Below are 25136 nucleotides of genomic sequence, written 5' to 3'. Positions count from 1 at the left end.
TGTGGGAACTTGCACACTTTGTGAACGCACACTTTGTGAACACATACACACACACACACACACACACACACAAAACAGCAAGTTTGAGGGATTTGCAATGAATTACATAGCAGAAGTGAGACATAACTGTTACAAACATTATAATGTATTCCACTTTCAACCACATCGACTTTAGAGGTGTACTGAGGTGTACAAAAAAAAATATTATAATAATAATAATAATAATAATAATAATAATAATAATAATAATAATAATGCACAATTTTCTGTGTAAGAAATGCAGCCAGTCTACAGCAAACTCTAAACCTACATAAACATTACACGGTTATGCGCCAAGTAAAGTGATGAGACATAGATTATACATATTTCAAATTTTGTGAATGATTGTTTATTTACTTAATACAGAAGTAATTCACAGACACAGAAATAACCTCGGCACTAACAATATTCCAATATTAATGGCAATATTCGAATAGTACTGAGTCGTGTAAACACAGCAATCCGACTGCCCGAGTCAGATTAAGACAATAATCTGATTCCCACCCCTAGAACACGCCTGTTTTAACTGGAAATGTGCTGCATGTAAACACATTAATCCACTGAAAGGAGATATATGCGCATGCAAGGAATTGTGGGTAGCAACGGCAACATCTGGAACCTCCTGGGAAAGAACAGCGGGAAAGGAAAAGCGCATTTGTAGATCGGCATGTATAGAGCATTACTCCCATGCCTGTACGCATATAAACATTGTATTGGGAATATGGCTGCAACCCGAATAAAGACCTTAAACAGAATCAGATATGCATGTAAATGCAGTCACTGCCAACAGATAACTCCACTCCAGATGAACTTCACTCAAACGCTTTCAAAACATCAAAAGATTAGATATGATCATAAGAATAAATGATGGGGGGAAAGCCCGCAGAGATGGTCAGAAACGGTGCATATGTTAATAAAAAGCAGTGTAGGGTTTGTGCGCTAGTCTAATAATCAATGTCGAAAGACACGTCTTATCCAACCAGAGAGAGAGTAGCCAGACAGTAGCTAGGGAAATATATTCAGTCCTTTCTTTAGCACGAGACAAATAATGGTATAGTAATATCTTAATGAAAACTTGCTTCAGTGAGTGATCTCGTTAAAAGACTTTAAGACTGACCTGTATTCATTTACGGCATGCCAGAGCCATATCTCCCTGCAGCTCTCGCCTGGTTTCCCACTGACACTAAGCGGGGTTGAGCCTGGTCAGTACCTGGATGGGAGACCTACTGGGGAAAACTAAGGTTGCTGCTGGAAGTGGTATTAGTGAGGCCAGCAGGGGGTGCTCACTCTGTGGTCTATTTGGGGCTTAATGCCCCAGTATAGTGATGGGGGCACTATACTGTAAAACAGCACCGTGTTTCGGATGAGACGTTAAACCGAGGTCCTGACTCTCTGTGGTCGTTAAAAATCCTCATGACTTCTCAGGGAGTTTTTCCTTGCCACTCTCGCCTCCGGCTTGCTCATTACTGCTCAGATTCTGGGGTCAAGTCTGAATCAGAGTGAAACTGATACTTTTATTTCGATTTGGTTGGTTTTGGTTTTCTCACTGCATATAATCAAAACAAAACAAAACAAAAAAAAAAACAGTGGCTAAGGGGTGTGTCTTACATTCATTTGCCAGAAGTGCATGTAGAAAGCATTAAAAAAAAAATCACCCAAGCACAAAGAACACAGACTCAGCGCTCAATAGATTACTAATTTATTCTATTAATACCTAGATCAAAATATTTTGTGCATTAAATCCAGCTTTTCTTTTCTTTTTTTTGTTGTTCTTTAGTCCACATCTCCAGAACACATCATGTTTCCGTCAGCACGTCATCTCCGTCATTTGGCTCAGTTTACGTCTCAGGGCTCTACAGAAAAACGTCGTCAGTAACCCAAAATGGACAGTGTGTTTGGTTTACTTGGTGCAGTTGGATTGATTCAGGAAGGCTATACAAATCCGACTGAACTTAAGTGAGATGGGTTAAAGTTTCTGAATCAGTTAAGCGTAGCCGATGAAGGGTTTCGAATAATCAAGAGTAGGCAGTATGTAGTATAATAAATAAATAAATAAATAAATAAATAAATAAATAAGAAGAGCAAAATGTTTCACTGTTATGAAATGGATCTATAAAATGTAGCAATATTGGAAAGCTTTTCATTGCTACACAGCCTTAGAGCAAGTTAGTGGCTTGGTCTGCTTCTATGGAAATAATAATTGTGTCTTTATCTTTGAATAATAAACTCTTTTTCAGACCTGAGCAACTGGTTACACTCTTTCTTGATAATGCCACCAGTTTTAGTGGATGTGCAATCTGGGGGGGGGGAATAACCTTGACTAATTAAATTTGTTTTAGTTGGTAATGAGAAATAAGCAGGGTTTCAAAGTCAGATATTTTATCAAACATACTACATTGAGCAGTGAGGCAAACAAAATGTAATTATTCCTACTGAAGCCCTTAACTGCACTCCAAAGTATTCAGGGGCCATTAACCGAATTTTGACTAATCTCAATAAGCTCAACTAATTTGTCTCTAAGCTGACTGCAAAAGCCTTCATTTCGCAAAAGGTTTGTAATAAGGCATCAGCGCCGAGTCTGTGGTGGCAGAGCAGATAAAATTAAATGGTAAATGGTGCACTTATATAGCGCTTTTATCCCGAGCTCTTTACACTGGTTCTCATTCACCCATTCACACTCACACACACTCACACACACTCACACACACTCACACACACTCACACACACACTCACACACACACTCACACACACACTCACACACACACTCACACACACACTCACACACACACTCACACACACACACTCACACACACACACACTCACACACACACACACTCACACACACACACTCACACACACACACTCACACACACACACTCACACACACACACTCACACACACACACTCACACTCACACACTCACACTCACACACTCACACTCACACACTCACACTCACACACACACACTCACACACACACACACACACACACTCACACACACACACTCACACACTCACACACTCACACACTCACACACACACGATAGCAGAGCTGCCATGCAAGGCGCTAACTTGCGCTAACAAGGCGCTAACAAGGCGCTAACAAGGCGCTAACAAGGCGCTAACAAGGCGCTAACAAGGCGCTATCGAACCATGGCATCCACCAGGGACCAGGAAGAGACCAGGAAGAGAACCTGGTCTTGGGTTCAAACCAGTGATAAGTAGAGAGTGTTGGAGAACAAGATTCTCTCTCTACAGCTGTATCTAAATGTATGAGACATTATAGCCTCCTTCTTTGCTCCCTTCACTACCTCAAAGTCTGACAAAGACATTTTTTTAGGGATTGTTAGAAGAGCGCGTGGAAAGCTTGGCACTAGGTCCCTTTCCAGAACCCTCACACTAACTGTTCCTCAGTAGTGTAATGAACTTCCAACCTTGATCCGGACCACAGAATCTCTCACCATCTTCAAAAAAACAGCTAAAGACCCACCTCTTCCGTGAATACCTAACCAACTCATAAAAAATAATAATAGTAAAAATAAATAAATAAAAATAAATTTAAAAATTTGCACTTACACCTCTACTCTGTGCACTTTGCTTCTTCTGGAACTCAATTAATGGATCTTGTACAGTAGCACTACTTGTATTGTTCTCTAATTTATATATCGCTGTGCTTGTATTTTTCTCATTTGTAAGTCGCTTTGGATAAAAGCGTCTGCTAAGTGAATAAATGTAAATGAAAGCCATTCCGATTTTTTGTCAACCATAGTCCTAATGTGAACTATTCTGCCATCAACATTCCGAACCACATTCCAGAACACCGATAGCAGTAATCCTTCGGTTTTACTATCCCAGGCATTATCCCATACAACTTCATGGAATTTGGTATTGCACCCGTAGATCCTTCCTTAAATGACTCTTGGATTGAAGTCCAATACACTTTTATGTTTCTTGGGGCCATTTACCACATGAACATTCCTGAACATCAAATATTATGATCAGTCATGGTTGTCAAAAAGTTTGAACTGCTTTACATAGTAGGCCTAAGTAAAATTTACCCTCTTGCCCCTCTCCTGCACCAAAACCCTGGAACAAGAACCCACACAGCCAGATACAACAGTGAGTTCTGTAAGCTCGTCTTTCTCACTTCTGTCCTGACTGGCGTGAAGGACCTCTATTTCTACGCAGTAGCTGAGGAGACGTCAGGGAAGGAGTTATCGATCTCTCAATCAATCAACAACAAATAAAAAACTGGGTGTCCTAGCTGTGTAGAGTGTGTTACCAGAGCGTAGCAACTTGTTTTGGTCTGTAGCTGATCTGTTGGAGATGTAATGTGCTTACTCTAATTTTATTTGCTAAAGTACTGCTATGATCTTTGAACAGGCTTTTCAAGCTTATCCAGTCTTCATACTTGTATGTTCGTTAAGAATTTTTTTCTGTTCCCATGGTCGCTAATTAGCTATCATGTTAGTTACTATGTTACTGTGTACATATCTATATCTACATCTACACACACATACATTATATATACATATATACACACACATATTATATATATCTCTTAGCAATGGAAAATACCTCGAATGTGTATAAATTTATTTAATATTTCTTATTTATTGATATTACAAAATCAGATATAAAAGATTATCCAGCCTGTTTTTAGATGCTTTAAAGAAAGTTTAGCTTTAAGCATTAAAATTTCTTATTCTAACGGCAGATACTCTCATTTTAAATTTACTAAAATTTAAATACTCTAATTTTAATTTTAAAGATAAATACTCACAAATTAGGAAAAAAAATGCATTTGTCAATATTTCAAGACTATTTTGAGCTTTAAATTAGCAAAGATTTCCAGAAATAGGTTAAATAATTGCATATTTATACAGTTGTACCATTCAGTTGACTGTACCCTTGTAATAGACTATATTAGATACTTCTGACTATATTCAAGATGTTATAACTTTCTCTGTTATGTTTTTTTTTTTAGCAGTGCTGAGATACCAATAGTCTTTATTTTTCTTCACAGTCAGAGGTGGGTGTTTTCGAACCCGCTGCCATCCTGATAAATTATGTGTTCTACATGAAAATCAGCACAAAGTTCCAAGATAAGAATAGACTACTGATAATAGTGCTGTGAAGTTAACATGGCGCTCTGTTAACATGCATATGATCTCACCGGTGTGTCATGTGACGTCTGCGGTTATAAACGTTTCCTATAGTTTACTTTCTAGTCACACGATGTGAGAACTTACATAAAAAAGAGATACTCTAAGGTCGTGTATCAGTGTGGCTGGAAACATGGCTCTTCACAGGAAATGAATATTCACTTTGTGTTTTGTTTGCCCATATGAACACATGGTCACTGTGTGTGTGTGTGTGTGTGTGTGTGTGTGTGTATATGTGTGTATGCGTATACAGGGCACAGGTTCCACATCTCCCCTTCCTGCTGTTTATTATGAAATGTAATTATACTCCTGAGTGACTTCCTTCCCATGTTCATCCATCTTTTCCATCTCTACACACACACACACACACACACAGAGAGAGAGAGAGAGAGTGGTGCCAAAGCAATATACAGTCACTAGCATTACCTACAAATGTAAAGGGCTGTCTGTGTGTGTGTGTGTGTGTGTGTGTGTGTGTGTGTGTGTGTGTGTGTGTGTGTGTGTGTGTGTGTGTGTGTGTGTGTGTGTGTATGCTGGTACAAAGATGGCAAAAAAAAAAAAAAAAAATACTGAAAGCAGCAAAAAGAGAGGAGGAGCCAATCTGTCCGAGAGAGAGAGAGAGCGCGAGTATGAGACAAACAGAGAGAAATAAAGAGTGAGAGAGAGAGAGAGAGAGAGAGAGAGACAAACAGAGAGAAAGAAAGAGTAAGAGAGAGAGAGAGAGAGAGAGAGAGAGAGACAAACAGAGAGAAAGAAAGAGTAAGAGAGAGAGAGAGAGAGAGAGAGAGAGACAAACAGAGAGAAAGAAAGAGTAAGAGAGAGAGAGAGAGAGAGAGAGAGAGAGAGAGAGACAAACAGAGAGAAAGAAAGAGTAAGAGAGAGAAAGTGAGAGAGAGAGAAACAAAACATATTAGCTCTATCAGGTTCTAAACCTGTGAAATTGTACTCATAGTGCTGGTGGATATGACAATATATCGTTATGGTGATAAACGCCGTCACAATACACTTTACTGAGGTATCACTTACTTTCTGATCATTTGTTTTGCAATATTTTCTTATTACTTTTTTACATTTTAAATAATTACAATTTAAATAGAACTGAGTGAATGCAACTTATTTGCTGTAAATAATTTATTTCATATACGATTTTTTCTTTATTCTTCCCACGTATTTTTTTTCTAATTATTAAATAGAAATATCATATCAAACTCAGTTTTACAATCCTGAATTTTTACAGTCTGATGGCAGCACTACTGTTTTGCTGGCAGTTTGAAGGCTAAACTATATATCGTGGTACATACAGTGCTGTTTTTGTGTATATCTCATACTAAATACTTTATACTGAAGCAATAAAAAAAGTTATCCAACACCTAACACCCATGTGAAAAACTAATTGCCCCCTTAAATTTAAAATCTGGTTGTGCCACCTTTATCAGCAATAACTGCAACCAAACGCTTCCAATAACTGGAGGAGATCAGTCTTTCACTTACTTCTAGGACCAGGACTTACTCCTATGTCTTGGTTTCAACTTACAGACTGAAGACCGGACATTCTCCTTTAGGATTTCCTGGTAGAAATCAGAATTCATGTTTCTCTCAATTATTGCAAGTTGCCCAGGCCCTAAAGCAGTAAAGCATCCCCACATCATCACACTTCCACCACCATGCTTGACTGTAGGTATAATGATCTTTTTGTGGAATTCGGTGTTTGGTTTCCACCAGATGTAATGGGACCCCAGTCTTCCAAACAGTTCCACATTCCACTCATCAGTCCACAGAACATTCTCCCAAAAGGTTTGAGGATCATCAAGGTGTGTTTTGGAAAAATTTAGATGAGTCTTAATGTTCTTCTGGGTTAGCAGTGGTTTTCACCTCACCACTCTAACATGGAAGCCATTTTTGCCCAGTGTCTTTCTGATAGTGGAGTCATGAACAGTGACCTTTATTGATGCAACAGATGATTTTTAATGATTTATATAATAATATATAATAATATATATAATATACAATGATTTTTAATGATTTTGATTAATTTTATTATTTTTTTTATTTTATAAAGCACAAATACACACAACAAAAAAGCTGACCGCTATGCTGTACAAAACCAGGTATAGTTCAAAGTATAACAAATAAATAAGTAAATAAATACTTAATACTAATGAGTTAAATGCTAAGGTAAAAACGTTAGACATTATCTTATATTTGAACTCATGTAAGGAGGTGGCAGATCTGACAGACAGAGGTAGGCTGTCCCATATCTTAGGAAAAGCAATCGCAAATACACAGTCAAATCTCAGCTTTAATCTTGATCTGGGAAAGGACAGGGTGGTCTGATCAACAGATCGTAGACATCTGATAGGATTACTTAAGCTTAACAGATCCGACAGATAGAGAGGCGCCAGGCCATTTAATGACTTGAAAACAAACAATAATACATTAAAATTAATTCTATAAACACACTGGCCACCAATTTAAAGACCTTAAAATCGGAGTGATATGATCACGTTTACGCACCCCAGTTAAAAGTCTAGCAGCTGTGTTTTGGACCATTAGAAGCCGTGAGATAGAAGACTGGGATATATTCCGGTATTAGAGAATTACAGTAATCCAAGCGAGACAAAATGAAAACATGGATAACTCTAAAAGAGAAGAAATACTTAACTTTGGTCAGAAGTTTCAGATGAAAAAAAATTCGACTTAACCGCTGAACTAATATGTTGGTCAAAGTTGAGGGAAGAATCAAAAGTCACTTCCAAATTTTTGACAGCTGGTTTAATGTCAGATTGCCAAGATTAAGGTTTGTATTTCATTTAACCGCAATGGGCCCAAATGCAATAACTTCTGTTTACCTCTCACTCAAATTAAAAAAAATTCAAGGATATTCAAGATCACAGCCAGATGTGCAAGCAGGGTTTCTAGGCCTTTCTTGTCATTTTGTTTCATCGGCAGATGAATTTGGGTCTCATCCGCATAAAAACGGAAAGCCACAGCATGCTTTCTTAAAACTGACCCTAGTGGGAGCATATAAAGGGCGAAAAGGGTGGGAGCAAGAATGGAGCCTTGAGGGACACCACAGGTAAGGGGAGCTACAGAAGAAACGGGACATCCAATACTTACAGAAAAAGTTGGTCACTAAGGTCACTAAGATAGGATATGAACCAACAAAGGGCACGTCCTTGGATGGCCACACAGTGCTCCAGGCATGACAGAAGAATGCCATAGTGAACAGTGTCAAACGCTGCACTCAAATCTAATAACAACAAAACTGCAGACTCCCCGAGACGATTCAGTACTATGTTTTTTCCTGAAATCAGACTGAAAATTTTCACAAATGCTGTTTCTTTCCAAGAAACTCTGTAGTTGATCTAGCACAGCTTTCTCTAAAAAAAATTTGCAGTAAAAGGTACATTTCATATAAGTCTAAAATTAGATAAATCTGTTGAGTTCAAATTTGGCTTTTTCAGTAATGGTTTCACCAAAGCATGTTTAAAATAGGCTGTAACAGACCCAGAGAAAAGACTTTGTGTACTTCTGCTAAGATCCACATCCCAACAATATAAAAGATCTGTTTAAAAAACGTGGGTAGGAACAATGTCAAAGGAAGAAGTGGTGGGCTTCAACCACTGTCCATTAAATAGAGGATAGAAATCGGCTCAAATGTATTTAAGAACATGGTGCAGCTGGGAGTATCCAAAGGATCATCTTTTGAAGGCACAATCGACTGTCTGATCGCTGCGATCTTATGCACAAAGAAACTCAGAACATTTTCACATACTATGAACGACTCCGCAGGATAGGCATTGCCTATAAGATTTATGACAGAATTTAAATTATAAATAGAATTCCAGGTCTGCTTGATTTCTTACATATTATGTCAGAAAACTAATTTGACTTTACAGCTTTCACTGCTTATGCTGTCCTTGGCTCTTTTGTGACTTCCTGGTTTAGTAGTTGCTGTGCTCTTGGAGGAATTTTAGAAGGTCGGCCACTTCTGAGAAGGTTCACTACTGTGCCGAGTTTTTCCATTTGGAGATAACGGCTCTCACTGTGGTTCTTTGGAGTCCCAGAGCCTTTGAAATAGCTTTGTAACCTTCCCAGACTGATCTATTTCAATCACCTACTTCCTCATCATTTCTGGAATTTCTTTCAACTTTGGCATAGTGTGTTACTGGATAAGACCGTTTAACCAACTTCATGCTGTTGAAAAAGTTCTATTTAAGTGTTGATTTGATTGAACAGGGTTTGCAGTAATCAGGCCTGGTTGTTTCTAGTCCAGCTGAACTGCATTATCAATGCGGTTACATAGATTTCAGGAATTAGTAACTACGGGGGCAAATACATTTTCACACAGGCCCAGTTGGTACTGGATAACTTTTTTGCTTCAATAAATAACATTATCATTTAAAAACTATGTACTTATCAGCCATGTGCATTATTTTAAATGAAACAATCATTCTGCTATGAACGATTCAAACATTGCTCCTAATTACAGCATTTTTAATAACTGTATATGCACAGTGACTGTCTCACTGGTCTACACTGAAACTCAGAAATGAAGATGAACACGTGCCTGTTCAAGATTGCTAACAAACTTATATTGTGTTATTCGTCATAATAATTATCGAATAAATCTACAGAATCCAGGAGCCGCCACTGAGACTGATCACCATATTGTAAAGTAAGCTTTGCTTGTAAAACGAGTCTGAAGTTTAATTTGAATTTATCTGTATATATTTGTCTCGTCATGACTGCAGGTACTCATGCCGCTCCACTGTCTCTATTCTACGAACGGTGTGCACGTACTGAATTGCAGCACGAACTGCTGCAATTCAGAAGGAAGAAACTCCTTCGTGTTCAAATAAGTGTGCAATGGTGAATCCCAGTTCCAAACAAACCCACAATCCATCCTTGATGCTGACATTTTGCAATGTAGCAATGTTTTTCCCAATCAAAATTTTAAAAACACTGATTTTTTTTTCCAACATGTCTTCATCTAAACATTAAAAATTCAGCTTCCTTCTTTTCTCCATGATATCTTCCTTCCATGTCTCTCCTTCTACCTAAGTGGCATAAATCAGTTGATCAGGAGCAGTATGAGTCATAATTACTACACGCTCGTTAGGTCTTTCTCCGTCCCGCAGTTCAGAGCAGGGGGGGTAATCACGGTAATTACACACACACACACACACACACACACACACAAAACAGCAACAGAAAAACAGAACACATGCAAGGGTCTACCGTACCATTCAAACATGCAAACACACACAAGCAAAATAGTATACAAATTGCACATTCCAATGAATATATCTATACACACCCACAAGACATGAATAGTAATATTTCATTCCATAAGTCCACACACACACACATACACACACACACACACTTTCAAACTAAATGTGTTGAGGTGCTTTCACTTAAGGGCGGTGTGTTTGGTGCTGTTTTCGGTCTGTGTGCTGCCAGGCTATTTCTGTGCGATAACACTGTGGACTCTAATTAGAGAGAGAGAGAGAGAGAGAGAGAGAGAGAGAGAGAGAGAGAGAGAGAGAGGAAAGGGAATGACAGAGAACAACTATTTATTTATTTATTTGTTTGTTCATTCATTTGGCTTGCCTTGTGTTTGCGCGTCTTGCTGGGTGTATATTGGCATTCAACTCTAATTACTTTCACAGGACGTATAATGCGTAATTCTTGGACAATGTTGATTCTCACTATAATATCTAACGGATAATATATATGGAGAATCAGTTCTGTGTATATATAATGAGAATATCGTTGTGGATGCATCAAAACTGGCTTCGCACTCCTACAGCCTCCGGTTCGATCCTGAGCTGGAGTTTTCCCACGTGTTCCGCTCGTGTCTGTATGGGTTTCCTCTGCGTTCACGGTTTTCCTTCCACCTCCCAAAATCATGCCTTTAAGTAGACTAGCTACTCGAAATTGTCATTATGGGTGAACGCGTGTCTGACCATGGTTCCATTCAGAGTGTATTCCTACCACATGTGTTCTCCAAAACAAGCACAATACTGACTGGGATAAAGAGGTTAATGAAGATGAATGAAGGCAACAACTGTGTCCTTCTCAGAAAAGCCAATATTAGAAGCCATCATCCATAATTCTGTTTCTTTTCGGTCACACCTTAATATTAAAATGATCAAGACTCTTACGCCATATTTACATCCCGAGATGGACCCATTTACACTGATGCAGACTTGTTAGTACTTCCAACACCTTTGCAGAAAACACACACACACACACCAAACCCAGACATGCATACACACTTCCAGACAATAGTGGTTTAAAGCTGACTACTTCCATCTGAGCCACATGTCCACGCCAGTAGGAGACCGAACAGTGAGATGTGTGCGAGTGTGTGTGTGCGCGAGAGTATTTGTACTCACTCATACTGCGAGGCTGGTTTGTGGTAGACAGGTGAGCTCCGGGTGAGGCTGTTCATCCACAGATGTTATCCCCACTGCACTCATGACCTGCATGCAAGAGAGTCAGTGGTGACAAAAGTACAGAGTCCATCTATCCATCAATTTTCCATACCGCTTATCCTACACAGGGTCACGGTGGAGCCTGGAGACTATCCCAGGAATCTCAGGGCACAAAATGGGGGGACACCCTGGACGGGGAAGCCAACCCATTGCAGGAGACAATCACACACATTCACGCACAACGGACAATTTGGAAATACAGAATCAGCCTACAACACGTGTCTTTGGACGGGGGGACTAAACCAGAGTACCCGGAGGAAACCCTCGAAGCACGGGGAGAACACAGGGCAGACGGAGTTTGAACCCTCAACCCCACAGGTGCGAGGAAAACGTGCCAAACACCAAGCCAAGAAATAAATGGGGCGGCTGTGACTCAGGTGGTAGAGCAGGTTGTCCACTAATCGTAAGGTTGGCGGTTCTATTCCCGGCCCACATGGCTCCACATGCCAAAGTGTCCTTGGGCAAGACACTGAACCCCAAGTTGCGTCCGATGGCAAGTTAGCGTCTTGCATGGCAGCTCTGCTACCATTAGTGTGCGAGTGTGTGTGTGAATGGGTGAATGATAACCAGTGTAAAGCGCTTTGGATAAAAGCGCTATTTAAGTGCAGACCATATAATTTTCCGAATATGCACAAAATAAAACACAACAGTGTGATGACCCCCGGTGTGACGGCGATCATTTAAATAACAATCTGCATTCAACATATAATATACAGACATGGCTGGCAAAATTAGAAGAAGAAAAAATATCAAAACAAAACAGAATAAATAAGTGGAGAAAGCAAGATACTTCCAGATAGGTGAGATGTAGAGCTATATGACTTTGAAAGAAAATTTCATCATTGGAGCACAGATGGCAGGAGTCACAAAGACTGCTCGATTGGCTGCTCAACAGGAACGGTGCATCCTGACCTCTGAGAAAGGCATCAGTAAAAAGCACAGGAAACTGGTCGAAAGTGCACATTTAATAAACGAGATGCCCGTCTATTAGGTCGACACGTGAAGGGGAAAAACAAAAAAACAGCCACTTTAGTCACTTGTTTGAATTTAATAACCAACCAATCTATATAAGCAGTACATGTTCATTTAAAAATTATCAGCATGCAAAGAAAGCATTAGATGAAGACTCCTGTGGAGAATAGCAGCACCGAGCCTCTTCCTGTAAAGTCTATCAAAGTTGGAGAGGGACCTTGGTTTATTCCTCCATGCAAAATATTTAAAGAGCACTCTCTGTGCTGATTAGTAGGGGTGGAACAATACGGCGTACAGGATCATATTGGGTTATATCGCTCGATAAGAAGCTCTCAATTGGATATATGAATATATTCACCAGGCTGTGTAGGTCGCTGGTCGCAAAACATGGCTTTTATCGCATGAGGTATGAGGAACATTTCAACTTCCCTTCTCTGAAAAAGTAGCTTCCTGTTTATCTGGAATCCAAAACAAAACATGCTTTTTTTCACAAGTTAATCCGCTAGCATATTACCATACTACAACGTGTCCCAGACAAGTCTCCATACATGGGGGAAATGAACACTTTTTTATCAAAATGTCTTACAAAATGTTTTATACTTTATATTATATTATATTATATTATATTATATTATATATATATATATATATATATATATATATATATATATATATATATATATATATATATATATATGGGTTTTTTTCCCAGATAGCCTTTGACCAAAAAAAAAAAAAGAAAAAAGAACGTAATGAAATCATTCTCATGGCTGGATCGGGAATGTTGTGATGGACTTTAACAGGAAACATGGCAAGCACATCACACACACACACGACACTGTGCCGAACTTTTTAACAAATTTAGTGCTGGCAAAAATTATCCCCTGTGCATAGAGACTTTTGGGACACACAACAGAATAATACCATAGTACTACTGTATTAGTCTACAAACCAGCACTAATGGTGTTGCAACAGCACTGATAAACACACACACACACACACACTCTCACTCAGTTTGCCGACTGACTTCAGTCCAGGTTTAACTAATCACTGCAGCGATTAGGGAGTTGTAGAAACGACACTCTACTGCACACTACTCAAAAATGCAAGATTCAAAACCAGATCTGAGCTACAGAGAGCTGCGTGACTTCAGACATGCTTCACTCCTTGACAGTCACACCAGCAGGGTCTTCAGCATCACACTTTAAAAAAATAAATAATTAATTAAAAATAATTTTAAAAAATTAGGATAGATTCAAAAGGGTGGCAGGTTAAGTTGGTTAAGGAGCAGAGACTTATAAAAAAAAGAATGCTTCTCCTTTTTGTAAATCCTCCGAGTCTTTGAGATAGTAGTTCGTGTGTCCTCCTCATTTCTGCTCCTTACAGTCCCTTACACTCATGGCTATCATTATAGTAGTGTAATGACCACTTTCTCTCAATGTGTTTGTGTGTGCGTGAGCGCACGTGTGTGTGTGTGTGTGAGAGTGTGTAATAAGGGTTATCAGAGGCGGACAGAAGGGGCGACTGAGGAGAGTGGAGGGTAATAACAATAATAACAGTAACAATAGTGAATCTGCTGATCCTCATAAGGGTTAAACACAAGGACATCATAAATGGGAAGGAGGCAAAGAAAGAGTGTAAGATGGTTAAAAAAAAGGAGCAAATGGTAGAGATAAAATAGGAGGGAGAGAGAGTGGGGTAGAAAGAAAGAGTGAAAAAGCAAGAGAGACTTACACTTGGGATTACCGACACCATATGTCCACCTGAGAGCCAACAAGGTCGTCTTTGGATTTCAGACCTCTGTGTGTGTGTGTGTGTGGTTTCCAGCCAATAGGCGCATGTAGCACTGTTAAAATAAACCAAATACTATTCAAATGTTCATAATATTTATGTCTGATGGAGAACATTGGTGGGGGGGTTTAAGCAGTAAAAGTCACAGGTTTATATTAATGCATTCATTCTAATGTGTTATGGTTTCTATAGTAACAACCCATATACAGGGACTTATATTTGCAATGATCTGCATAATCTGAACCGAATAATAAAAACGGGCAAACAAACCAATTATTTAACTTAGAAAAACACACCCTGTGCACAAAGTGAGCTCAATGAAGACATGGTTTGTTAAAGGTGGAGTAGAAGAACCCAAGTGTCCCGCACAGGGCCCTGACCTCAACTCCACTGAACACATTTGGGATGAACTGCACCCCAGACGTCCTCGCCTAACGTCACTATCTGATCTCACTAATACTCTTGTAGCTGAATGAACACCAATCCCCACAGTCACACACCAATATCTAGTGTAAAGCCTTCTCAGAAAGGTAAAGGTAATTATAACAGGAAAAGGGACAAAAAAAATTCCATAAAGCATGCACGGCTGTAATGGTCTGGTGTCCACATGTCCACGTAGGTCAGGTGTCCTCCAGGTTCTCCAGCTTCCTCCAACTTCCCAAAAACATACCAGTAAATGGACTGGTTACTCTAAAGTTACCCCGAGGTGTGAATGAGTGCGTGAATGTGTGTGGTGCCCTGTGATGAACCGACATCCCATCCAGGGTGTATTCCCGCTTCACACCCAGCATTCCTGGATAAAGCGGTTACTGAAAGTGAGTGACTTTGACAACCTGAATACATACAAATTCCCCAGTCTGTGCTTGTGTATACACACACACACACACACACACACACACACACACACACACACACACACACACACACTCACTCACACACAGGAAGTGATCGTGATCCTGCTTGCCTCTTTCCTCATTCCACGGCTGACACTGACCCTGGACTGAACCAGTCAGTGATGTCAGAGTGTGTGTGGGGTGAAAACGCAATACAAGCCTGTACTCGTACTATTACACACACCAGGAGCACTTCTTGCGCTGCCAGCCTCCATTCACACAAACTTATATTTTGCTCAAGGGTGTGTGTGTAGATAACAATGCGTCATTCCCACCACCTCAGCTTAAAGACGTATGTTTCTTTTTAGAGCTGCGGTGTCACACTGACACATCCGGTGAGCATTCCTGTTACATTAAACAAAAATGACAGAAACCACACAGAAAATAACCACAGATTCTTGATTGCACTTTGTCCTGGGAGTGAGGTGGGCGTTCAACAGAACAGAACAGGTCAAGGTAAACACCAATTCCCGACAAACGTTACACCCCACACCGACTAAGTGAGGTGCGGCACTCGCCGAGTCTGACAAAACTTCACTGTAGGCGTCCTGCTCAACTTGTGCAATGTTATGATGGTGTAGCTGTAGTAATAATAGTCTTCACTTCAGCACGAGGAGGTCCTACTGACTCATGACATGTTCTGAAGTGAACGGTGCAGTAATTACAGCTAGCCAAAATTTGACAGTCCTCATCACCCAAGCTCAACAACACAAGCGAAGTATATTGACGTCTGTGTTAGAATCGATTTGAATAGAATAAATATCTTTATTGTCATGATTGCATGAGTACAGTGAAACTGGGTTTGCAACTTCCTTACTAGATGCTATATAAAAAAATAATAAACAAAGAATACAATAAAAAAAGAGAACACACTGATCAGCCATAACATTAAAACCACTGAGAGGTGAAGTGAACAACACTGATTATCTCATTACAATGGCAGCTCTGAAAGGCAGGGATATATGCGGCAGTAAGTGAACAGTCAGTGTTAGAATCAGGAAAAATGGGCAAGCGTAAGGATCTGAGAGACTTTGACAAGGGCCGAATTGTGAAGGCTAGACGACTGGATCAGAGCATCTCCAAAACGGCAGGTCTTGTAGGGTGTTCCTAGTATGCAGTGGTTAGTACCTACCCAAAGTGGTCCAAGGAAGAACAACCAGTAAACTGGCGACAGAATCATGGGAGCTCAAGGATCACTGATACACGTGGAGAGAGAAGGTTAGCCCGTCTGGTCCGATCCCACAGAAGAGCTACTTTAGCACAAATTGCTGAGAAAGATAATGCTGGCTATGATAGAAAGGACTCAGAACACACAGTGAATCACAGCTTGCTGTGTATGGGGCTGCGTAACTGCAGACTGGTCAGAGCGCCCATGCTGACTCCTGTACACCGCCGAAAGCCTCTACAATGGGCAAGTGAGCATTAGAATTGGACCATGGAGCAATGGAAGAAGGTGGCCTGGTCTGATGAATCACGTTTTCTTTTACATCACGTGAACAGGCGAGTGCGTGTGCGTTACTTACCTGCGGAAGAGATGACACCTGGATGCACTATCGGAAGAAGGTCGAGCTGGCGGAGGCAGCGTGATGTTCTGGGTAATGTTCTGCTGGGAAACCTTGGGTCCTGGCATTCATGTGGATGTTACTTTGACACATACCACCTACCTAAACACTGTTGCAGACCAAGCACATGACTTCATGACAACAGTATTCCCTAATGTCAGTGTCCTCTTTCAGCAGGATAATGCACCCTGTCACACTGCAGAAGTTGTTCAGGAACGGTTTGAGGAACATGACAAGGTTCAAGATGTTGGCTTGACCTCCAAATTCCCCAGATCTCAATCCGACAGGTCAGAGCTGTTTTGGGGGCACAAGGGGGACCTACACAATATTAGGCAGGTGCTTTTAATGTTACGGCTGATCAGTTTATATCCTGTGTGTTCAACTGTAGGAATGAAGTAACATTACAGGCAGTATAAACAGTGTTTGGCAGTAACAGTGCAACCGCACAGATGCACAAAGCAGCAACTCTCTGTGTGTTGTTATTTTTCCACTTGAATTGCACTTGTGTGCAAAGTAGGCATGGAGGCTTTACACTGGATGCGGAATCGATTTGAAGCCGAGTGTTGGCAATTTCACCCATCTCATTTATTTAAAAACAGGGCTGTTTGTTGACGGGAGTGTTCAGGTTCATCTAGCGCTTTCTTTCCCCTGATATGGTCATAGAAACATTATGTTCGCACTGTTTCAGCTTTCACAGTTTGTACGAAAGTATTAACATTTTCTCCATCCCTCCACATTTTGCATGCTGCATTTACTTTTGGCTGAATGGTCAAAATTGTTTCACAAATGACCGTGAACAGGTCTGACAACTAACGGTTTCACGTCAATCCTGTGCCGTGCGTTATTAGAGTTAGTCAAGCGAACATGGCTGGTCTAAAATTTCCTAGGTTTTTTTTTATACTGCAATTTGTATAAATTACACAGTTCATTGTATACAATCTGGCTACTACCTTGACTAGTAGGTTATTCGTGCACTACTTTCTCCAACAGTGTTTTAGTTTGACAATATTCTTAGACCCTGAAACTGGGGAGTTTTTTGACAAAAAATACAAAACACAGAAACAAACCTGGTCCATCATCACCACAAACACAGAGTCATGTCCCTTTGAGCCTTCTTGGAGAAAACAGTCCTATCTTTTTCTTTTTGTTTATTGTTGTTTTTGTTGTTAAAACGCTTACCTCATGACGCAGGCACTGGAGTTCTCTGGAATAAACATGTTCAATGCTGACAGACAAGCCTGCTACATTTTAATAGCTTCCTTTGTTAACGCCATACACTAATTTTTATTACTTCCGGTCATTTCCACAGGGACATCAACACAAAGCACTTCATCAGTGAGTGTTTCATCTGCTGAAAGCCTAACAAACCGGTAATCCTGGAAAGTGAGGGCTGACCAGTGGCACGCCTGCGGCAGGGAAAACGCAAAGCTCAGCAAAACTGCACTATGGAGTGAGCGGGAGTGAAACAGTGCAGGGAGGAAAGGGAGCGATACTGCGCTCAACAATGAAGCAATGCCTCTTTAATCAATGGAGAGGAGAAGAAAATGAGTAAATGATAGCACATGACTGAGTAAAGTTGTGTTACTCGAGATTGAGAACTGATCTTGAGACCACATATCAGCGGTCTCGGTTTTGTCATTAACGCGGGTGAAATTTTACTTGTCCGTGTTTTAGAACGTAATTTTCATGAACTAGAACTCCAATGCTCTCGTTACAGTACAAAATGTAAATGGCTCTCTCTCCATGTGGAGTTACATAGTGCCTATAAATTTCAAGTGGGTATTTTTCAAAATACTTCGTTCTCTTATGTTTAAAATAATACAGGACACGCAGCTGTAATGCACAGCTGGATTTGGTCTCTCAAAGTCATTTGAGCCAAAACAAATTCTAGGTTTGAATGCATTATATTTACCCGTTGTGTCCTTAAATCAAAGGAAATGTGCTTTCATTTGCAAATCTTTACATGTGCTGTTGCATTTCTTCTTCTTTTTTTTTAAATCCTTTGTATTATTAGCAAACTCTGTGTCATTTCATTTACCTCACGCACGCTACCAGGGCTCTATGGTAACCATTTATTTTAGGAGCACTTGTGCTCCTAATTACAAAAATTTAGGAGCACGGTCAAAAATTTTGGAGCACGGTTGAAGTTTAGGTTTTGTTTAAATATCTTAAACAATAAAGAGTCCTAATTAAAAGTAGACTAACACAAAAATGATCCATATTAGGAAATAGGCTAATAGTTTTCTAAGGAAATAGCTTACTAAGATTAATGTCAAATTGATATTAAATGCAACCCATAGTAATTAAACATTATTTCATTTCACATTTTATTTATATTTTACTAATTTATTATAATATCTATTATTTATATTACAGTGTTGCCTTGTCTGCTGATAATATTGTGTTTATTGAGGGATTAAATCAAAACATGAAAACTGAAGTTGACTTTTCTGGTAATATCTGGCAACCGTGAGTTTAAATGAAGTGAATTCGCTGTCTATTAGAGTTAGTGAAGAGAGTGAAGGGAAAACAGCAGTGTACTGTATGTTTACAGACTGAACAGTTGAACTCTTGATTATGATTGGTGAGGAATTATTTATTAAAGAAGTGTGAATTAAACCCTGTTGCACGGTGTAGCTAGAAGCATTTTGGACTTGTAGTTTTCATTCCTGTTGTATTATACAACAGGATAATATATATATATATATATATATATATATATATATATATATATATATATATATATATATATATATATATATATATATATATATCGGTCACAGCTAAAGCAGTCTTGAACACTACTACTGAGTAAAGGAACAACAGCACACTGCACAAGTGGAGCAGCGATGGAATACTGTGACTAGGAAGTAAAGTGAGCTGCTGTGTAAAGAAGCATTAGTGTTTATTGAGTAAAAGAGGTTTAGTGCACCACCAAACTAAATAGTGCCTTTGAGAGAAATGAGCAGATTATGAAGAAAAGGTATTTCCACACCTGTCCGTGGACTAAAAGTCATTCCAATTCAAACCTGAATTTTATCACCTCAATATTTCAACTCTTAACAGGTCACTAGCACCGGTGCAACTGAATATTTTTTCACCCTCGCATAAAGTACTTTTCAGACGCAAATGCGAGTGAAATGGTCGCACTGTACAGCCCTGGCTACTTAACCCCCCCAGTGCAATGATATAAAATAGGATTACACTGCAGCGCATGCTAGAAGAATGACCTATGCTTAATGTACTATGTATGTCCTGTGAACGTATTGGTGCAATATGATAATACCAAAGTAGAGGAGTGATTTTAGTTAAGATATTTCATGTCAGGTTAGGAAGATACAACAACCAGCAAGTTAACACATCTGAGAGTCTGGTCTCGATCTTGGCATGGACTCGGTCTTGTGTGGTGTTTGCCTCATCTAGGTCTTGCCCCCTCGTCATACCCAGCCCTGACTCAGACTCTATTGGCTATGGTCTTGCTCTTGAATCGGATTCTATTGGCTATGGTCTTGACTCGGATTCTATTGGCTATGGTCTTGACTCGGAATCTATTGGCTATGTTCTTGGTCTTGACTCGGATTCTACTGGCTATGGTCTTAGTCTTGACATGGATTCTATTGGCTAGGTTCTTGGTCTTGACTCGGAGTCTATTGGCTATGGTCTTGACTCGGATTCTATTGGCTATAGTCTTGACTCAGATTCTATTGGCTATGGTCTTGACACGGATTCTATTGGCTATGGTCTTGGTCTTGACTCGGAGTCTATTGGCTATGGTCTTGGTCTTGACTCGGAGTCTATTGGCTATGGTCTTGGTCTTGACTCGGAGTCTATTGGCTATGGTCTTGACTCGGAGTCTATTGGCTATGGTCTTGGTCTTGACTTGGAGTCTATTGGCTATGGTCTTGTCTCGGATTCTATCGGCTATGGTCTTGTCTCGGATTCTATCGGTCACAGCTAAAGCAGTCTTGAACACTACTACTGAGTAAAGGAACAACAGCACACTGCACAAGTGGAGCAGCGATGGAATACTGTGACTAGGAAGTAAAGTGAGCTGCTGTGTAAAGAAGCATTAGTGTTTATTGAGTAAAAGAGGTATAGTGCACCACCAAACTAAATAGTGCCTTTGAGAGAAATGAGCAGATTATGAAGAAAAGGTATTTCCACACCTGTCCGTGGATTCCAATTCAAACCTGAATTTTATCACCTCAATATTTCACTTATTTTAAATGTTTGAAAACCTCATCTTGGATTTCTTTATATCAGATCGAGTTTGTCATAAACCTACCCTAGTAAGTGCACTACAAAAAAAAATAATAATAAAACTACTGAGTGACTTTGCCTCAAATATGCAAATAGACCAAACTATAACGCGAGGAAAGTGTTTACACCACGCGCCTGTAATTTAAATACAAGTAAATAAAATGTCTGCTAATTCACATAAACAAATCGTGAATCCTTCAGACAGACCAAACCACAGTTAGGAAACTTTATCACCGCACAACACATCAATCTTACTTCTACAATTCATTTCTGTATCCAGCGACGGATTATACTACATGCGCCGACTCGGTGAGTGACGGATCGCGCTGGCCATTCGGTAAACTGGATCGGTGAGCTCCAACCAATAGCGAAGCTTCATATCTGTTTAGGAACCGCCTGTCAGTTTCCGGGCTCTGCTGCTGCCCCGAGTGTTTGGCTAGGCCTTAATAAAACACACCGAAGAAGAAAATCTTGCGTCAAATGTACTCACTTACCAAGCAAACAACAAGTACAGTATCCATGCATTTCTTGTTCCGCCTGCGGAAGAAGAGAAAACTCTACCTGCATGTTTATTCCGCTTTGGAAAGCGCTGTTAGCTGTGCTAAGCGTGTTGCTTAAGCACCGCGATTAGCCAGTCTGCTTGTAGGCTGGCAAATAAACCACAATAAAGCGCTTGAAGAAATAAACGGACTGCTTTACCTGTTTTCATCTCCGCTCTCGTCTATTCGAGTCATTCTCCCCCAGTTCAAAGAAATGCCCATTGTGCCTCGTACCAGGAAATCGGGCGCTTCTTACCCGCTGAAGTGAAGAGTTCTGAAACTCAGTATGGAAAGCCCTAAGGGGCAAAACTCAGCCAAGCGCCAAACCAGGTGGAGATCCGAGCGCCACGCCCACCTCTCACCTCATCAGTACTAGCACTAACACCCTGTCCAGACAGGATTAGATGTACAGGGGTCCATGGGGTAATTTCCTATTTTACATGTGCTCTTTGGGGATTTTATTTCCGTCTGGATCGGCCCTGTCTATATATTTTTTTCTGTCCTCCTGTGAGAAAATTACAGGCCAAATTACCTACATCCAGATATATGTCTATGATTTTCTGTGAAGACGGCACCTCACGTTAGAGAGAAAGAAAAAAAAACAGATTTTTGACCGCTGCTACTTACTGTATTCAGTCTTGTTGCACATGCACCATTGACCCTCCCCTAGATATTAAACACTTCCCTGCTGAACAAAAAAACAATGGAAACTATAACAGAAATTCTAATAGTTCCCACTACAAATACCATTAGAACCATTAACATAGTAGTGTGTTTTGGGCCATATTCTATTTTAATGGTTTGTACTGGTTTCCACTAGACATAAACATGCCATCAATAGAACCCAACACATTACCAGTAGAGACCCACACCGACCATTATAGTTTCCATTAAAACCAATACAGTTCCCATTATAACCGTTAAAACCATAAGAATTTCCATAATGGTTTCTTTGTTGTTTTTTTTTACAGCAGGGTTCCTAAACACGCAATGAAAAATGGATGCTTCTTGTATACACTTCTGGGTAACAAAAATGGGCCAAGCCCAAAATGGAAAAATATTAAGCTTTGAATGGTCTTATCAACAAATTATTGGTCAGAAAATGAGCAAGAAGTAAGTAACTTAGTATGGGATAGCTTGTCCCTTTGATTTCTGTAAATCCCTTTAAATGTTTAAACCTTGTGGGTAAACTTTTAGACAGCTTTTTATTTTACTTTATTTTTTTATTTGATTCATTTGAACTTATTTTCACTTTATTTTATTTTTGTACAGCCAGACATGTGTTAGTTGGAATTGTACATCAAACATTTGAATAATTATCATGATTTTACCTTTGTGTACAAGAGGATGACAGTATATGAGTTTCTTTCTTTTCCCCCAAACACTTCATTGCAGCAAAAGTAAACAAGCATATGGTGGCACAGGAGGTCTCAGGACTGCATTTGTTTCATTCTTGCTAATTTTCTGACCAATAATTTGTTGCTAAGATCATTAAAAGCTTAATATTTTTGCCCAGGAGTAAATGGTGCACTTATATACTGCTTTTATCCAAAGCACTTTACGCTGGTTCTCATTCACACACACACACTAATGGTAGCAGAGCTGCCATGTAAGGCGCTAACTTGTCATCAGGAGCAACTTGGGGTTCAGTGTCTTGCCCAAGGATATTTCGGCATGTGGAGTCATGTGGGCCAGGAATCAAACCGCCAACCCTACAATTAGCGGACAACCCGCTCTACCACCTGAGCCACAGCCGCCCGAGTGTAGATTGTGACTATTGATTTAATGCATTTTCAGACTGTTTCTGGCACTTTGGTTCACCCCAAACTGAAATAAGAGCCAGTGTCTCTTCTGTACTCCAGTGCCTCTTCGACTACTTTAAGAGGCACCCATGGAGCGTGGATCAACGGTGTGACGCAAACATCCGGGTTCATAGAAAATACAACCCACTAGATAGAAACTCACTGCTCCTGTGATTATTTTATAGCTGTCCAGGTGCGAGAGTTTTATCACTGATGTTGATGTGTAAACAATTGTATTACAGATGTCCCACTGATAAAGTAATCTAATCCGAATAGGGTTTAACACTGCTACTGCTGCTCCTACTGTTACTGTGTGATTCCACGACTGGGGTGGCGTTGGTGTCCTTCACAACATGTGTATGTTTCAGATAAATAACTTAAAACATTAATAAATCATATCAACCCACTATAACTACACCTTGCACTACTAATAATAATAAGAAGAAGAAGAGAGGAAAAACAACACTACTACTGCTAATAATAATAAGAAGAGAAAAACAAAAACAACAATACTACTAATAATAATGATTAATAGAAGAATTGGAAGGAGATGGAGAAGAAGAACAACAACACGACTATTACTACTAATATTAATAAGAAGGAGTAGGGGAAGAAGAAGAAGAGGAAGAAGTAGAAGAAAAAGAAGAAGAGAAACAACAACACTACCACTATTACTACTACTCCTACTACTAATAATAAGAAGAAGAAGAAGAGGAAGAAGAAGAAGAAAACCAAAACAACAACAAAAACAACAATACTAATAATAATAATTAGTAGAAGAATCAGGAGGTGGAGAAGAAGAAGAGCAACAACAATGACAACAACGCTACTACTACTACTACCACTATTAATAATCATCATCATCATCATCATCATCATCATCACCAGGCCTATTATTGTTATTATTATTATTATTATTATTATCATCAAAGATACATAAAAAATATTAACTAATTAAAAAATAAATAAAAATCAATAGTATTAATTTAACTTAATATTAAGTACTACATAACTACTAGTTCTAAATACCAGAAATATAGATATAGATATATCTGTTTGAACTGGTTTCTTTCTGTGGCCTCTACTGTATGTGGAAGAGCCAACAGAGTAAAGCTGAGAAACATTAAACATTTAGCATTCACTCCGGGTTTAGTGTTACAGTGGCTGAGTGCCTTTGCTGCTGTGAATGAAAAATTAATCACAGTGACTAATTAAGATTACTGTCGCTTCAGGCTGCAGACTATAGATATTAATGTTACACCACCACCTAGTGACCAACATTCCTCACTGCATGTGTCTAATGTTTTACTCCACTGAACTACTGAACATGACAATACACTCGATGACTAGTGTTGTACTTTAGTGTGGTGTGTTTGTTATCATAAGGTTGTGAGTACAAATCCCAAGAGTGGGACCTTCAGAAAAATCCTTGAAGGAAATGTTCACAATTTTTTTTTAACTTATGCCAAAAAACAGTCTATGACTGTCCCAAAGGCATGCTAAATAATTCAGGTTCAAACTATCATTTTGGCAGAGGAGCTAATATTGCTAGATTGACCATGTCCATCATGGTCATTAAGATAAAAAAAAAAGAATTGGAAAAAAATTAC

The 25136-nt window shown here is 39.5% G+C and overlaps 1 protein-coding gene across 2 annotated transcripts in view; it reads right to left on the bottom strand.

Annotated features, from left to right (window-relative positions):
• The window catches only part of usp6nl (USP6 N-terminal like), an 88835-nt gene extending 66776 nt beyond the window's left edge, over positions 1-22059 (bottom strand). Inside the window, exons 1-2 of one of the 2 annotated variants that reach the window (XM_017494070.3) lie at positions 21885-22058; positions 11609-11695 (exon numbers count right to left, since the gene is read on the bottom strand). In XM_017494070.3, coding sequence (XP_017349559.1) covers positions 11609-11612 — 4 coding nt within the window. In that variant the 5' untranslated portion in view covers positions 11613-11695; positions 21885-22058. Of the gene's footprint in view, positions 1-11608; positions 11696-21884 lie in introns of both variants that reach the window. The other variant, XM_017494069.3, reaches the window with a different exon arrangement.
• Positions 22060-25136: the final 3077 nt, after the last annotated feature.

Source organism: Ictalurus punctatus, chromosome 19 (genome assembly GCF_001660625.3).
Source record: "Ictalurus punctatus breed USDA103 chromosome 19, Coco_2.0, whole genome shotgun sequence".
In the NCBI taxonomy this organism is placed as follows: domain Eukaryota; kingdom Metazoa; phylum Chordata; class Actinopteri; order Siluriformes; family Ictaluridae; genus Ictalurus; species Ictalurus punctatus.
The sequence above is the reverse complement of the archived record's forward strand: the minus strand, read 5'-3'. Positions and strand labels throughout refer to the sequence as shown.